This window comes from Lampetra fluviatilis, chromosome 25, assembly GCF_964198595.1.
Source record: "Lampetra fluviatilis chromosome 25, kcLamFluv1.1, whole genome shotgun sequence".
Lineage (NCBI taxonomy): Eukaryota > Metazoa > Chordata > Hyperoartia > Petromyzontiformes > Petromyzontidae > Lampetra > Lampetra fluviatilis.
In genome coordinates this window covers 6422919-6439914 of record NC_136299.1, presented here as the reverse complement: position 1 = coordinate 6439914, position 16996 = coordinate 6422919, and the positions used below count along the sequence as shown (strand labels likewise).

Here is a 16996-nt window from a genome sequence, read left to right as displayed (position 1 = left end):
ACTTTTGGCTACAAACCCGGTCCGGGTTTTGGACACTTGATTCCAGGCTCCACGTTCGGGGTAACAATTTACCTCGCCACGGATTAAAAGTTCACTACCCACGCTCCAGATTCCGGGTTCCTAACACCAAACTCCATGCACTACTTTCTCTGATGCGGGCTGTGGGTCTTGACTCCAGGCACCAATTTCTATACTCCATTATTAGGCAGCGGACCTCTGGATCCAGATACAAAATTCCAGGCTCCAGGTTTCGTGTTCTCCACTCCAGGCTGGAAACAAACAGCACGCTCCAGGGTTGGGTTTCTTCACCATAATATTCTAAATTCCAAGTTCCAGGCTTCCTAACTCGGATTCAAATCTTCAGACCCCATGTTCCAAATACCCGAATCCGAGCTCCGTTCTCCGCACTCAAGGCTCCATGTACTCCATACTCTGAACTCCGGGCTCCGGGTTTTACTTCACCCAATGCTACAAATTCAGCTCTCCGAGTGCCTTTCTATTCACTCCAGGCTCCGGATTCCGAGCTCCTGCTTTTAGTTTCTCCACTCCAGGCTCCGAAACCCTCCCTCCGGGTTGCTCCTCCTGCTCTGGGGCTCACTCCTTGAGTTTGTGCTGGGGAAGATGAACGCTATGATGCTGAGCGCGGCCCGTGGCCTCCTGCTGCTTCGCGGAGGTGCCAGGACCTCTTCGTCCCTCCTCTCCTCCTCCTCATTCTCTTCCGCGGGTCCTCGGGCCCTGAGCTCGGCCGCCGACGCGGGGACCCGGGACCGCATCGCGGGGCTGCTGACCCAGGACCGCGTGGTGGTGTTCATGAAGGGGGTCCCCTCGCAGCCCATGTGCGGATTCTCCAACGCCGTGGTGCAGATCCTGCGCATGCACGGCGTGGAGGGGTACACCTCCTTCAACGTGCTGGACGACGAGGGCCTGCGGCAAGGTGCGGCACGGCGAGGGAGACCTGGGGAGGGCTTATCGAGGGGTCCCGGGGACTCGGGGGTTTAGAGTTCCGTGGAGTACTGGGGGTATAGGGTACGGAGAAGTCTGTAACCTGTTGGGACTACTGGGACCTGTTGCAGGGTCCAGGCGAAGCCCTTATTGGGGTACCGGGGTTTCTTTTTGGTTTCGAAGTAAAGTGGTGGGGTAGGTACATGGGGGTTGGGGGATAAAGGGGGGCTGGGTAATTTGTGAGAACATCGATTTGGGAGTTTTCGGATGTATCAGGGGTATTTGAGTATTTGGGGGGAGGGGTGGGGGTCATTGGCATACGGGGAGGATAAGGGAACTACGGAGGAGTCCCAAGGTCCGCATGGATTTTGGGATTTGGGAATCCCCCAAGTCTCAGAGTCTGGTGGACCCGGGGACCCGACCCGCTTGCGGCCTACTCGTCTTGCCGGGGTATGGGCGCGCGATCCCGGCTAGTGGCGCTAGTACCACGGCCTCTCGTCGGGCTGACTCGTGTTAATGGCCGGTAGACATGTCGGTGTGTTTTGAGAGGCGAGTCTCCCGTTTAGTGTGGTTATTGTAATCCGTGATACTGTGTGCGTGTGTCTGGTTGTTGTTGTGGTTGTTGTCGCACGAGCTGGGTGGGAGTTATTGCAGTGTCTGGGCCGAGGCGTGGAGCCTCATGTCATCAAGGTCGTGGCGGTGTTGATGAGGACGGAGGCCTTTGTGTGCTGTGTTTAAGCGTAATTGTGTCACAGTTGTCGTGTCCTCCGGATCGTAAGACGCTCTGGAAAGTTAGACGCACACCCCAAGCTCCTGCCCGGCGGTGTCAATAAAGTTATACAATTCTGGTCACATTTACCGGATTATGTACACTAGAAACACAATTTTTGTTCCTGGGTACCTAGTGTTATTGTTTTATTGCTTATGCCTAAGAAGTATAGAGAATGGTTATTCCCCACAAACTTTGTTGTTGTGACCAGGACTTTATGTGAACGAAAGACACAAATGCACACCACGTGTTCTCATTGAAAATAGGTAAATTTCTAAATATCAATGTCCTGATCACAACAGCAAAGTTTGTGTGGAATAATAGCCATTTTTCTGTACGTTTGAGGCATAAGCAGTTAGGAATTAACACTTACTACCCAGGGACAAAAAAAAAATGTTACACAGTGTTATTAATGGAGTGGATTATTAATTTTGCTTTTGTGTCTTTGTCACAACAGCAAAGTTTGTGGGGAATAATAACCATTTTCTGTACTTTTGAGGCATAAGCAATTAGGAAATAACACTTACTACCGAGGAACAATGTTTTTGTTACAGTGTTATAAGACGCCACCGCAACGCTTAAGGGGACAAAGCGAACACGTTCGTCACCACCGGCAGCAACCATGGTCTTTCCACTGCTGCATTAGCCCCCCTTCCCCACACGCCTGTTCGGGTCGTGAGGGTTCGCTACTTGACCGCCTTGCTTCTGCCAGCCGGGTGAGAGCGGGACGATATATCTCGGATTGTGAACTCCGGGTTGTGGAAGTGCCCATCAACATCTTCTTGGTTTTTTCGGTAAAGTCACGTAGAAGGGAAATAATAAAAATAAAACATAATAAAATAATTCTCACGACGTTTCGGCCACAACGCAAGCAGCCGTCCTCAGGTGAAGAACAGGTCTGTCGGAAAGACAGTGTCTGAATGAAACGTCGTGAGAATTATTTTATTATGTATTATTTTTATTATTTTATTATTTCCCTTCTACGTGACTTTACCGAAAGAACCAAGAAGATGAATCCCTGCAGTCACGAAAGCTTTAAATCGAAAAATGTGACGGGTTACGTTAACGTGATCATGAAGAGGGCCAGCCGGCTGAAAAACACAAACTGTACTCGGTGGTGATCAATATCAGAACTGGTTGGAGGCGACCCCTGCAACCCGCACTGGCCAACGTGGTGAAGTATGACCCAAACAACCGCCGTGGGCCGACACGGCGTGCAGCAGTGGATTGGCAGTCAAGCAAGCATTGTGGTGTTGGTTGAGTTGGCTGTCTCTTGGTTTGCGACCTTAAGTAGTGCAAGAAGCTGCGCTAAGCCTCTCCTTCCCTTATTTGGGAGCACCACACCTCGGTTTTATATTGTCTACAGAGACAAATATGGGAGGGGAGGCCTTATTTATTTTACTGCCATCATTCTCCACAGCGAAGCGTAATTGTTTGTTCTTGATTCGAAGCTTTCGTGACTGCAGGAATCCATACTCTTTGGTTCTTTCGGTAAAGTCACGTAGGTATAAAATATAATAAATCACGACGTTTCGGGCACAACACAAGTGTCCATCATCATCAGGTGGACACTTTTGTTGCGCCCGAAACGTCGTGATTGATTTTATTTTCTACCTACGTGACTTTACCGAAAGAACCAAAGAGTACGTAATTGTTTGTGTTTAGTGGCGCGTGGTCATTTTCTGCGCGGTAATGTTGCAATGGCCGCAGCTCGGTGGAGGTTGTGATGACCCCGTTCCTTTTGAACCTGGCACACGATACAAAAATAACCAACACGCGGCATGGGATCTTCTCAAGATCAGCCTTGGTACCATCCCCCCCTCGGTTTCTGAGCAAACGTACGTAAACAAAATAAATGGCCCCTCTTTGATTGAGATAGGTTATAATTTATAAGCGTGAAAACTCGTGCGTCGTATTAATTTGTGAAGCAGGTGTTTATTTAGTTTTTTGTGTTTTTAATGGAACCTATGTAATTCCTAGAGGGTTCTAATGGCTCTTACCAATATGAGACGAGCCAGCAGCAGTTGTTGCAACAGCTCCGCACCCTGCTGATGAGACCGACAGAACTTAAAACCGTTCGCTGCTGCCCAAAATGTTGCTCAAGAAGGCTCATAGGCCGATTGCCTAAAACTATTTGTCCACAGAGACGGACTGTTGGTGGCCATTTAAAGAAAAATAATAGTATTTTAGCCACAAACGCGCTATGAAATTATCCGCAACAAAATAATGTCGTGGTCTATCGCGTCCGCTTGTGTGAGTGGATTGTGAAACGCACTTTGCCATCCTTTGTTCTGGCCTGCTGCGGCCAGCTCCTAGCCCGTCCAGCCGTGCCGTGCAACAGCTGACTAAGACCTGCTGTGTATGCTGCTGTAGCTTTAGCGCACGGTAGCCTGACGCTGCACCGTGAGCTGCTGTTTGCGGTTGGGTGACTCGGGTCTGCCATGACCTCCCCGTTCATTTGCCGAGACAACACAGGCTTTTCATCGTTTACCGTCAGTGATGACGAACAGTACTCTAATAATATCTGCTGCAGGATGAGTATAATTGTGGCATGGCCACGTGAGGATTCCTTTGGCGCGAGGCTATATATAGTTACGCAAACACAATGAGTGCCCATTAGCCATATAAACTGTTGGGGCAGCTGCTGGTAGCGAGCGCTTTTGAAAGCCGCCGGAATGGCACACCCCTCTGCATTTGTCTGCCCGGTGCTGATGGTCACACTTCACTCCATATAATCATTTATAGCCGAGTAATTTCATGGGAGGCCCAGAACTGCATCGGATAATTGCCAATTATGTTCGCAATAATGATACACCAAATAATATGCTCACCTTAACCACACACCAATTATAATCTTTGATATATCACACGGATGCATTACAACTCTGCTTACAACAAGTGGTGTACGATATGAGCAATGACGAACTGTTATGTAATGACTTTACATAATGTGAAAATCGTAATGGGGGTGGGGGGTAGACTCTCTACACCGCCCACCTTTGGGGGGTTTAGCAGCGCTGCAGTGTGTAGGTCACATCCCCATTGAATCCCTGCAACCTGAGTTCAACGATACTCTTTGGTTTTTTCGGTAGAGTCACGTAGGTAGAAAAATAAAATAAAAAATAATATATCACGACGTTTCGATCGCAACACAAGCGGTTGTCCTCAGGCACTATTATATATATTATATTATTTTTTCTTTAATTTTTCTACCTACGTGACTTTACCGAAAGAACCAAAGAGTATGGATTCCTGCAGCCACGAAAGCTTCAAATCAAGACTGGGTTCAATTCTCAAGCCATGGCAAACATGAGTGGCGAATAGGGTTGCCACCTGTCCAGGTTTCCCCAGGACAAGTGTTTGAGGAGGTAGCCACTGTCCTTGAAAGCCTGTAAGTCTTCCCAGGACATTGACAGTTCCAGTTTGTGGCCGTTATGTAAAAGTACAAATATTGCATCACCCAAGACCATGCATTGGCTTGTATTTGTGTCTTCTGCTTTTATGAGACATCCGTATTTCTTCTCATTATTTGTTGATGTCACATTTGATGTTGTTGATGGTATTAAGAGGAATTCCTCTTACTGCCCATGCGCGGACCTGTGCCCACGAGTGGTCGTCATTGATACGACTTAGTTGGTTTGATGAACAAAAGTAATGAAAAAATATCCTGCATTTTTTTATATATATACACACACAATTCGAAGGTGGCGACCCTAGTGGCGAGTGGTGTCCAAACCTAACCTGGACGCCCCCCCCCCACCCGAGTGTGAGTGCTGAAGTAGCAGCATTTGCGACCGTGGCGCTGCGCAGTCCGGAGGAGGGAGGACATCAGTTTCCGAGAGCCGGCTCGGCCAGATGTCACAACTCGGCACGCGCCTTTCACAACGAACGAGCGCACGGCACGAATCTCGAAGTCCTCCCTGGGGACGACCGACCCCCGCCGTTTGCGACACATGGCTGGCTCCCAGCACCCCGCTCGCGCATTTACCGATAACTGATAATGATGGCTACTCGATACTGCCCACCGCAGCTGCTCCCTCCCATTAGTGGCTGAGCATATGGCAGGCGAGGGTATTCGTCGCCTGAGCACCGTGATGTGCCTTCCGCTTTAGGGGGGGTAGATAATTGTCATCGTCGGCCACGATCTATGCACTGTTGAGGGAAGGCCTTCCCATGCCATTGTATCACATTTACCGTGTTTTCCGGATTCTAAGGTGCTCTGAAAAGTGAGACGCACCCTAAGCTTGTGTCCAGTTTTCAATGAAACAATACCAATCTGGTCGCGCACACACATAGCTACTGGATTATAAGGCGTGCCCCCAACTTTTGCTTTAAAATACAGAGGCAAATGTCTCTCGTAATCCAGATAATATAGTCATCATTGGCAGCCGCGGTTTATCCACTGCTGAATAAAGGCCTTTCCACGGCGTCGCCTATTCACACGGTCCAGTACTGCTACCATCCACCTCACTTTTTCGCGTGAACTGATCTCATCATCACTCCATCACTGCCATGGAATGCCAGTCGGTGACCTTCACGAGAGTGTAAATGTACAGCTCTGTTATCAATCCACTGCTGGATGAAAGGCCTTCTCACGCTGCGTCAGTCATGGGGGTTGTTTTTATCATACTCCACCATGCCGGTCATGTTTGGAAGCGGGGGGTGGCCCAGATCCGTTTGAGACGTCTCTCGCCACTGCTGTTAGCCATGGCCGAGAGTGCGCAACCACTGTCCCGCCGCTCCGATTCTCTTTTTGTGCATTTAATCGTTTTTATTGGTGGACGTTGCGTGCGCGGGAATGTAGTGCAACGTCTCCAGCCGCAATCGCATGCGAGTCTGACGACGTGAGAGCGGGGGACTGGTTTCTCAAGTTGCGGTTTTGCTTCGGGGAGAAGCGGTTGGTTTTTCACACCTCGAAGAAAATACCTGATCCTCGAAACGAAGCGTAATTTAATTATGTTTGCATCTCGGTGAGAATCTACCCACCCCCTGTGCAGGTTGTACTGTACGTGTTCACTTTCCTAGCCTTCGGTAGGTCGTGCCATGAAGCGAATGCATTACCCCGAGCAGGACATTAACAGGGGTTGTTTTCTGTATGGACCGCCTCCTGCCATAGCATTGTGGAATTTCCTCATTGCTCAGGGGTCTGAACAGGAGGTGAACACCACCCAACACTTTGATTGAGCAAGGAAACTGTTTTGGAATCGCGTTTAGAGTTGTGTGGGACCGGGTCAAATATTTCACCTCCAAAGCGTGGTAAAGTATGGTCAAACAATCCCCATGACTCGGACGACATGGGGAGGCCTTCATCCAGCTGTGGATTGGTAAAGGGCTGTAGATTATTATAGTACTTTTTTTTACGTTCGCACATTATCAAACATGGCAAAGAATATAACATTTTGTGATAACCTTTTAAAATGCGTGGGTTATGCCTCCGTCATCGCATAATCCACCGGTACCGATGAGCACAGCTCCGTGCTCGTGAGCGCCGTCACGAGACGGGATGACACCGCCAGTGGCAGCCAAGGGAGGGGATACGAGTACGCAGGTTTTTGTGGTTGTGCTGTGTTCCTCTGCAATGTATTTTTGGGTTCGACCGCGTTTTGTTTGGCATGATGTCCGCCGCTTTGCTTTATATGCTGTGAGTTTATTCGGGAACTAAATGTCCCAGCACATGCAGTGAAATGTTGGACGTCTTGCCGAACAATGCAATGTACAACCCGAAAACGCAGGGAAAAAGGGGCCACACACCCCCAAGAGCACATCCAGTGCAGAGATGGAGCGGTGAAATTGGCTCGCATGCAAGTGCTTGTCAGACTGTTTATTCGCAGGCCCATGAGCGATGACGATGGCTTGTAAGCCTTCATCAAACAGTGGATGGATCATGGCTGATGATGATGCTTCTTTAGCAACACGATACAACACCTGGAATGAGCAGTGGGGGGGAAGGAGGAGAGAAATTGCTCGTTTATCATTACTGCAGCCATCATCATCATCATCAGCCATAGTCAATCCGCTGCTGGATGAAGGCCCCCCCCCCATCGGCCCCAAGCCATTTCCATCTCTCACGGTAGCCTGTGTCCACGTGAAACTTGTCACACTTCGCGTGCGGAGAGCGTTGGCCGGAGAAGGCGACCGGCTCCGCTCGTTTGTCACACGACCAGGTTTCCGGCATGCAGCCATTCCTGCCGGTCCGAGCATTAATAATCGTTGGCCGGGGGGGGGGTGTGGAGGGCCAAACTCCCAGGCTAAGTGCCGTCGGGCGTTTGGAATTGAAACCGCGACACGTGGGCATGAGCTCATCCCGGTGCGTGCTGCTCATGGCCCCGGTCAGACCCGAGCGAGGGCTGGGGTGGCGGCCGCGATGGCGCTTAAGTGATTTTTAAAAATGTCTCGCACACAGAAACACGATCTGGCATGGGTGGCGCAGTGGGTTAGGGTGCCTGGCTCGCAGTCGCAAGAGTGCGGGTTCACATTCCGGGCAGGGGTTGGTTGAGGATTGCGTACGTCCCAGGGTCGACGGATTGAGTTTTTGCCTTATGGGAAGATATAAATATTGGTTGTCCTGAAGATGGACTGGCTACGATCGTCGAAATGTGGAATTTCCAGCACTGTTTCAGAGCTGTGAACAGGAGATGATGAGCATCCTTCGGTTGAGTGGGAAGCAATTTGGACTTTTAAAATCCATTTTGGAGTGCGGTTGCATTTATATGCTCTTTAAATCCAAATTGTGTAACGTGTTATTAAACACACGGGTAATTACGCACACATACACGCACTTATACACTCGCACAAACTATTTTTCTTTTATTCCACTTTAACGTTTTACAATCCAGATGTTGCAATGCTGCTGTGATTTTTAAATACTCTGAACTCAACCTGCATGCTTGATCACCTCTTTCCACCCGTTTTCTAGTAAATATTATTGATTGCACATTCGTTCCAGGTCTCCCCCGAGACGGTGTTAGTCTCTCAGCTGGTAATCAGCAACGGTCACACCTCACTGTCTGTTGTTAAAAGCACGTTTGAGAGCAACTCCCTTCTGCGTACAATGAAAACAAACCTTTGACTCTGCATACAAATATGATCCAGCGGCATCCGTTTAAGCACTCCAAAGTCCTGGACTGGTTTCAACCTTCTGGATCTCATCAGCAGTCAGGCTTGCTAAACAAATGCTGATGGGTTACCAGATGTGATATTTTTGGATTCGTGTGTAGGGCTGCTGTGAGGCTGAAACGCGATAAGCCACGGCACAAATTGCATTGACGCAGCAGCAACGGCAGCAATAATCTCGTGTGCAGGTGCTCTGCTGATTATTACCGGAGTGGGAGAGGGGGCGGCTGTTATGAGAGGCCTTCATCTAGCAGTGGATTGACAATGCCTGAAGACTAACTGACTCTGCCACTGTTCCTCCGTTGCACCCCGCAGGCATCAAAGAGTACACCAACTGGCCCACCATCCCGCAGGTGTTCTTCAACGGGGAGTTTGTGGGCGGCTGCGACATCCTGCTGCAGATGCATCAGAACGGGGACCTGGTGGAGGAGCTCAAGAAGATCGGCATCCAATCGGCACTGCTCGATGAGGGGGAGGCCAAGAAGTAGCGCGCGTGGAGGGGGGGGGCGCAAGCGCACACGCATGAACACGCGCACGCAGGCACACACACACACACATGCACTTATATACACGCACGCACACACGAGCATGTGCACGCACAGATTTAAGCGTGTACTTGCATACGCGCACACATACACGTACGCAGCACACCTCCAGACAGAACCCCCTGTAGCATTGTTGGGGCCATGCACATATGCGCGCACGTTCACATGTACACGCACGTGCTTGCGCGGCCAGCATGGTAAGATTCGGCCCCCTCAGACATTCGGCAAATTGTTACGATCTGGGATATGAACTCTATTCGGGGTTGGTTTCTTTTTGAAACCTGCAGGAGTCGCGTGAACCCATTAACAATAGGAACCGACCAGAGATGCGATCGACTGTTACACGCACGATTCTTCTACGCATGGATCGCGAGCGTAAGAGTTGATTTTTTTTTTCTAATCGATGCGTTGTTGCGCGTAAAATGTATCATGCACGCACCCACCCAACGCACACCTGAACGCCCACGCCACTGGTAGGCACATCATTACAGACGAAGTCATCGGTCGATGCCTCTTGCCACTTTATACAAAGTTACGCCATGCGGACGGCGAGTGTGTAAGCGAGCATATTGGCTTGTGCAGGGTAGGTATTTGTGCTCGGAAACAGGGGCGATGGATCGTACGAACACACGGGCTTGTCTCACATTTAACCCTTGGACACCAGCAACAGCGGGTGGAGATTATTTAACTGGCTTTGAATCTCGGATAGAAGTTGAGTTTTTCCACTTTGGGAGGGGATGTGGGGGTTGTGTTGGGATTATTAACAGGGAGAGGGCTGGTTTTAAATCACATGGACACGGATTCCCACGCGGCGCCCAGCTACCCTAGCGACAACCAAACTCCACGTCACCGGGGCAGCCCGATCGTGAAGTCTGCCCCCTAATAATTATGCTAAGTCATGTACAGTGTGTGCCCCCACCACTAATTCCTTCCCTGTATCAGGCTGATATAGCTGTATATAAACCTTAAACAGGAGCTTAATCGTGTGAGAACTCAGTGCGAGTTTGTTTTTTTCTTTCCCCAATGCGAGTGTATTTGTCTCCACGATTGGGATACGTGGAATGACTTGGCTGTGCGTAAATGCTTTAACCGGAATGTACCAGCGGCGACTCTCCCCTATCCCCTGCTTGCACGGCAAGCACGGTCGTAATCCGGTTCACAACATCCGAGCGCGCACGCTCTGATGTTGTGAACCGGCCGACCGGTCGCGACGACGCCAGGGGACGCTCATTCGTGACGACTCCTTGCATTGCCTTGGACTAATAGCTACTCGGCCCTGTAAATGTTCAACGTTCTTCATATTTTTGCTTTTGCTCCCTGTTGGCATAAACAAAAACGGTCAGTCCGTCTTCCTTTTTTCTCCAACTTGTGATGACCTCGACGGCCCAGCTGCGCTTGCAATGTCCTCGTTTTTGTAAGCGGCGTTCTCTGGACGCAGTCGCCGTGGCGCTGGGAATCTCCGCTCCATTTGGGGCACCGTGGCAGTGCAACTCGAACACATCGGAGAGCTATGCAGCGTGCCCCACAAAAAAAAAACACCCTACGCAGTAGACGCTGTGTGCACATCGCACGCGTCTGTTGAAGGCATCAACGGTCAACGCAGAGCAGTGGGGGCACTAGGGGGTGAAATTCTGAGATGTTGCACCATGCTCATGATCTGGTCCGAACCAGATTCTAATCGCCTTGCATCGTAGCACAGGGCAACACCACTTCCTGATTCCGACACACCGGCAGAGGATCTGTCGAGTACCAGTATGACACTTGGGGCCCTGGCAGAAAGCTTTTCAGAGTCCTCGATACCTGCGACCCATGGAACATAGTGCTTGGTACACTCGAGACATTGTTTGCCCGGGGGGGAACTTTTTGAAATTAAACTAGCCCCAGCAGGGCAAGCGGTGCAGGCCCTCTGTGCGGCCGAGCTTACATCGACTTGATCTGCTGGGGGCAGTGGTCCCCCTCGGCGCTGAGAGCTTTGCGTGTGACCTGACCCCTCAAGTGGATACACAGTGTAAAGCCTCGTCGATGGCTTTGGCCAGCATGGCCTTGCACGACGGAGCTCCGCAGCAGACATTTGTCTGCTCGGACGGATTTGTTACGAACGCAGGTCATGTTCATGTTTTACGCCACTGGAATGATTATTTTTGAATACACCTGATGAGAAATGTTTCCGAGAGGAAGTGTGTGCTGTCAATAACTTATTGTTTTTCTAATGAGGAACGTTACCCTGGTGTCATTTAGGAAAATACAAATGTTCCGTTTAGTTTGTTTTAGTTCCCATCACATCACAATTAGATGTAAGCTTTGCATCACTCAGTTTATTTCACAGCTGAACAACAAAAACAGCCGTCCACCATGTGAATACAACATGATGAATTCGCTTCACCACTTTACATAAGTGCCAGCATGCATGCTGAACATCAATTACACTGGTCAATAAACAATCTGCTCACTTTCTACAAATGCATCTCCAAATGTTGACACCTGCATCGACACAGCGCCACCCAGCGGAACTGGGCTTGTGGTCTGTTGCATGAAATCTTAGGGTTTTTTTGCCAGTTTGCAATGTAAGTCATTGTGGACCGAGGGGACATTTCTGCAACTGTCCACAGGACTACAACTCTGGCCTGACGAGAGTTTGGTTCCCAGCCTTGCCTCTCACACAGCCACTGCTGGCATCGGCATGTGCGAGGATCGTTGTACGGATCACAACCTCCAAACGACTTTCGGTGACGTGCGCCTGCAAAATATGACCTATGTGAAAGCCACAAGAACAAAATTACACACTTAAATAGTGCCCGCTATAAATAATACACGCAGAATAGGAGCTGCATTCCTCTTGACAAACGCAGCTTACGCAAGAGCCAGAAAAATGGCAAGAGCACAGGCGAGGGTCCGGCAGTGGCACGATTTCACAAGGCGATGGCGATCGCACACCCGGTCTGGATCTCTGGGGCTTTGACCCTCGAGTGGCTCAGAAAATTGCGTTTATCCGGAAGGTGAGGGAGGGGGGAAGGTGAGGGAGGGGGGAAGGTGAGGGAGGGGGGAAGGTGAGGGAGGGGGGAAGGTGAGGGAGGGGGGGGTGGTGTCTTCACGTCTTGATGGAGAAGGAGGTCCCGCAGGAGCAGCCGTGGTCGGCCTGTGGATTCCCCACGATGCGGAAGGTGGAGCGGATGAGCTCCTCGCTGAAGTCTATGGTGGCGCCCTTGAGTAGCTCCAGGGACTCGCGGTCGGCAACCACACGCGCGCCATTGCGCTCAAACAGGCTGCAGGCACACACGTGCGTACGCAGATGCGTGTGACTATGCAGCAGCAGAAGGGGTAATCAGTCTGAGTTGTAGGGTCTGCGGTTTACAGCCTCGGGTTAAACACCAGATGGGGTGTAAGGGACTCGGGTTTATTATTAGTTTAACAATTATTTACCAAGGACAGCCTTGCGAGTCTCAAGACGCGGATCCTGCAAGGTTTCGCAGTATGAGGCAACGATTGCTGTGCTTTCATAATTGAATAGTATTTGGGTAGGAGGTTAAAGGGATCTAGAATTGACTGACCACAGGTGGGCTTTGGAGGACCAGCGTTTGCGTTTATGCGAGATTCTCCAAGCTACATTGACAAATTGTTGCATTTGTGTTGTACGTGTTTATTGTAATATTTTGTTCATGCTGTTTATGCACGTGTTGGTGTTTGTGTGTTGAACTTCTTTTGCGCCGCACGTAGCCAACCGTGCTAATCGGCGGTGCGGGGGAAGGACAACAGTAAACACAACAAGCTAAACACGTTGGACTCCTCCGGGTGGGGGGGGGGGTTACCGGTCCTCATCGTCGTTCATGCTCGTGTCCAGCACGAACTTGTACTGGAACCCGGAGCAGCCTCCGCCCTCCACCTGCACGCGGAGGAACTCGCCGCCGTCCGCGATGACGTGCAGCCTCTATGGGGGGGCGGGAGGGGGGACACAAACAAGCGTGGTGCAATTTGAGAATGGCCAATCACAGGTCGCCAAGCACGATTACCCAAAATGCTAAGCAGAGCTCAGCCTGATGTGCTTGTGTGAGTAACCAAACGTTGGTTTAATTACAATTGGAATTGTGTCCACTGTAATGAATTGCAATTACAACGTATTTGTAATGTTAGCTCGCAATGCTTCTGTGGTTGTAATTTGGCCCGGCAATCACCGCACGTGAAACAGGTGCTGCTGCTGTAGGCTGTTGTGGAGCTATTTCAAGGGCAGCAGAGGGCAGGGCAGCAAAATACATTGTTGACACTGCACGATGCTCCGACGTGGATGCGCCCCACCTTCAACCGGGTCCGACCAGCACGGTGCAGTATGACCAAGGAGACCCTCACCCAACAATAAGATTGACGAAATTACTGAACGTGTAACTGTTCCACTCAGCGGTGGTGGTGACGTGTTGGCACAGTGGTGCATCTTCCAGCAATATGACCGACATCCCGTGATCCCCTGCCAGCGAGCGATGTGGTAACGTCACTGCCCCTTAGTGAATAGATGCGTACGACTGAGAGGGTGAGTTTCACACGTCGGCTTTTGCGACCCAATATCCATAATAAAGTTGTTTTTTAAGGTGAGATGCCGTGAATATAAATGCGTCGCTAAACCAGACAGCCAATAAGTAATACGGTCTGTCACGTACACAAAACGTGCCAATTAGTTGCTACTTTAGCACACCGGTGTGTTGGAGAGTGAACCCACGAGACAGCGCACACACCCTCCCAAATTGTAAATGTCATAGATTGGGAAGGGTGGTCGCTACTCCAGGCCACGTGTGGATGGTGAGAGATCACGGGAGCTGCCACCGGGGCTCACAATTCGAAGGGGAACCCGGCCAGGATTTGGGAACCCGGCCAGGATTTGGGAACCCGGTCAGGATTTGGGAACCCGGCCAGGAGTTGGGAACCCGGCCAAGAGTTGGGGTCCGCAGGTCTGGTAGTACCTTGACGCAGCTGTCGCTGATGTGGAGGTAACCGCTCGTGTCGGCTGCGTCTTCCCCGACCTGGGCCGCACAAGAACGACTCGGGGGCCTCCCTGCCTCACCGGGGCCCCGCACCGTCCACCTGGTGAGGTGGAGACCCTGGGTGAGGAATACCTCACCGCCAATGCCCCCCCACCCCCAACTCACCACCACTGTTCGCCCTCCAAACCAGGCGCATGCTCGGGGTGACTTGGGTTGTTATCACAGCTCCCGAGTTGCTTCACCGCGTAGGGCAGATTAGGTAAGGGGACGTCCACCCATGAGATGAAGAACAAGTGACATCAGTTCACGTGAGGGTGCCAAGTGGAGTTGGCGGGCATGATAAGCTTCGGCCCTTGCTACGTTGTGGGCAGCAGAGGGCAGCTCAGCAAAAAATCCATTGTTGCACCGTACTTTCTATGCTCCGCGTCTTCACCAATCCGCACTGACCAGCGTGGCGAGGTATGGCCAAGTAAACCCAAATGACGCGGGGAAGGCACTCGTCCAGCAGTGGGTTTGGCAGATGTAGAAGGCGCTGCACGCGCCCGATGATTACTAAACACGTCCCAAATCGACGGTAGTGACACCTCTCGTTAATTTAACACGTAGCAGGCTTTCGCGACCAATATTATTCATAATATAGGTTTTTGGGTCAGATCGCGTTATTTATAAATGTGTCGTAACCCTCCACCACCCGACACGGCCAAACAGTAAAAAAATGTGTCATGCTTTTCAAAGGACAAAATAATTCACTTCTTTAGTCCACCGGTGTGTCCTTTGAAAAACACATTTTTTACTGTTTGGCCGTGTCGGGTGGTGGAGGGTTACGACACATTTATAAATAACGCGATCTGACCCAAAAAACCTATATTATAGACCTCTCGTTACCCAACGCGTGGAGGAGAGCGGTGGCGCAACGGTTAGGGCACTGCACTACGAACCCGGCGGACTATTCACGGCCACGGCTAGCGTCAGTGGCGAGTGACATCCAAAGTCAAATCTACGCAACTCCCTAAGGCAGGGAAGCCGGTCTCGAACTGTCGAGCTTTTTACAAGTCCGGAGGGGGTTGCAGCCGCCGTCTCACGACCTTCAACCCGCACTGACCAGAGTGGTGAAGTATGGTCAAACGACCTCCGTGGCTGGCGGAGTAGGATACACGCCAGAGCCCTCCACCTCCACCACGTCAGTCGCGATACAACAAGGAGACACGGGGGTCGCGCTCACATGGCGAAGGTGGCGGCGATGATGATTGTTGTTGGCGATCACGATGATGTTTTAGAGTGGTGGTGAGGATGGTGGTGAGGGTGGTGGTGGTGAGGGTGGTGGTGATGGTGAGGATGGTGGTGAGGATGGTGGTGAGGATGATGATGAGGATGGTGAGGATGGTGGTGAGGATGATGGTGATGATGGTGGTGAGGATGGTGGTGATGAGGATGATGGTGATGAGGATGATGTTGTTGTTGACGATCTGCATGGCAATTGCTGATGCTGGCGACCGGGTTTACGTTGGTGATGCTGTTGGTGATGTAAGCGATGATGATGATGTTGGCGATGTTAGTGATATTGATGTTGTTGTTAGTGATGACGATGTTGTTGGCGATGTTAGTGATGATGTTGTTGTTGGTGATGTTAGTGATGATGATGTTGATGATGATGTTGGTGACAGTGTTGGCGATGTTGGTGATGTTAGTGATGATTGTTGTTGTTGGTGGTGATGTGGGGCCTCCTCACCCGCCTGGCCTTGAGTGGAGGCCCCAGACCGCGCGTCCCAGCAACCGCCCAGCGCCTCGCACGGCCATCACCGCCATCTGCGCCGCGTCTACCGCTGCCGGTGGCGGCAGTAGAGGCGGAGCGGCACGAAGCGAACACGCGGTAGACTCTACCGGTGGGGGGGGGGGCGATCTTCTGGAAGTGGTGGCGGTGGCGGGTGGAAGTTCAGTTCAGTTTCATACTGGTAGGAACCTCCTGGTTACACCAGCCCACAGGGGATTATTGTGTCCGTCCGTCGTGCAGGGAGGGGCTGGGTGGGGAGGGAGGGGCTGGGTGGGGAGGGTGGGGAGGGGATGGGTGGGGAGGGTGGGGCTGGGTGGGGAGGGTGGGGAGGGGCTGGGTGGGGAGGGGCTGGGTGGAGAGGGTGGGGCTGGGTGGGGAGGGGAGGGTGGGGAGGGTGGGGAGGGGCTGGGTGGGGAGGGAGGGGCTGGGTGGGGAGGGGAGGGTGGGGAGGGGCTGGGTGGGGAGAGTGGGGAGGGGCTGGGTGGGGAGGGTGGGGAGGAGCTGGGTGGAGAGGGGCTAGGTGGGGGGTGGGAGGGGTGGGGCTGGGTGGGGAGGGGCTGGTCACCCCGTGGTGCCCTTATAAAACTCAACGTTTAACCTACTCACGCCGGCTTGTGCCCGCCCTCACAGTCGGGCATATTTGCGGAATACACCACGCCGCCTTTGACCCTGGCCATTGGCCTAGCAACCCAACGTTCCTACCAGCTCCCTCCGCAAGAATGTGTTTTATTAGGTGTCGCCCTGTGAGCCATTGTGTTCTTGAATCGGGTGCAACCGCAACAAAACAAAAACATGAACAAGAAACATCTTAAAGTGACTACGCGCAACATAAAAATCCAGGAAAAAACAGCAAAGTCTTCCAGAAAAAGCACCGTATATCAACGCTGTG

At 51.4% G+C, this 16996-nt stretch overlaps 2 protein-coding genes across 2 annotated transcripts; one reads left to right on the top strand and one right to left on the bottom strand.

Annotated features, from left to right (window-relative positions):
- Positions 1–491: 491 nt before the first annotated feature.
- Positions 492–11540, top strand: GLRX5 (glutaredoxin 5). The gene is made up of 2 exons (XM_078868098.1): positions 492–934; positions 9140–11540. The coding sequence occupies exons 1-2, from the start codon at positions 622–624 to the stop codon at positions 9310–9312; spliced, it is 486 nt and encodes a 161-aa protein (XP_078724224.1). The 5' UTR covers positions 492–621; the 3' UTR covers positions 9313–11540.
- Positions 11541–11670: 130 nt separating this feature from the next.
- Positions 11671–16159, bottom strand: ISCA2 (iron-sulfur cluster assembly 2). Its single transcript, XM_078868097.1, has 4 exons — positions 16066–16159; positions 14316–14436; positions 13176–13294; positions 11671–12632 (listed from the first exon to the last, which is right to left on the bottom strand). Exons 1-4 carry the CDS (start codon positions 16140–16142, stop codon positions 12458–12460), a joined length of 492 nt encoding a protein of 163 aa, XP_078724223.1. The 5' UTR covers positions 16143–16159; the 3' UTR covers positions 11671–12457.
- Between the last annotated feature and the right edge of the window lie 837 nt (positions 16160–16996).

Bases quoted from the DNA above. Each gene is read 5' to 3' on its own strand.
- GLRX5 (XM_078868098.1), top strand. From the start codon at position 622: ATGAACGCTATGATGCTGAGCGCGGCCCGTGGCCTCCTGCTGCTTCGC. The intron at 935-9,139 runs GTGCGGCACGGC...TGCACCCCGCAG, and splicing joins CGACGAGGGCCTGCGGCAAG to GCATCAAAGAGTACACCAAC.
- ISCA2 (XM_078868097.1), bottom strand. From the start codon at position 16,142: ATGGCGGTGATGGCCGTGCGAGGCGCTGGGCGGTTGCTGGGACGCGCG. The intron at 14,437-16,065 runs GTGAGGAGGCCC...CCACCTCACCAG, and splicing joins CTCCACTCAAGGCCAGGCGG to GTGGACGGTGCGGGGCCCCG. The intron at 13,295-14,315 runs GTACTACCAGAC...GCCCCCCCATAG, and splicing joins TCAGCGACAGCTGCGTCAAG to AGGCTGCACGTCATCGCGGA.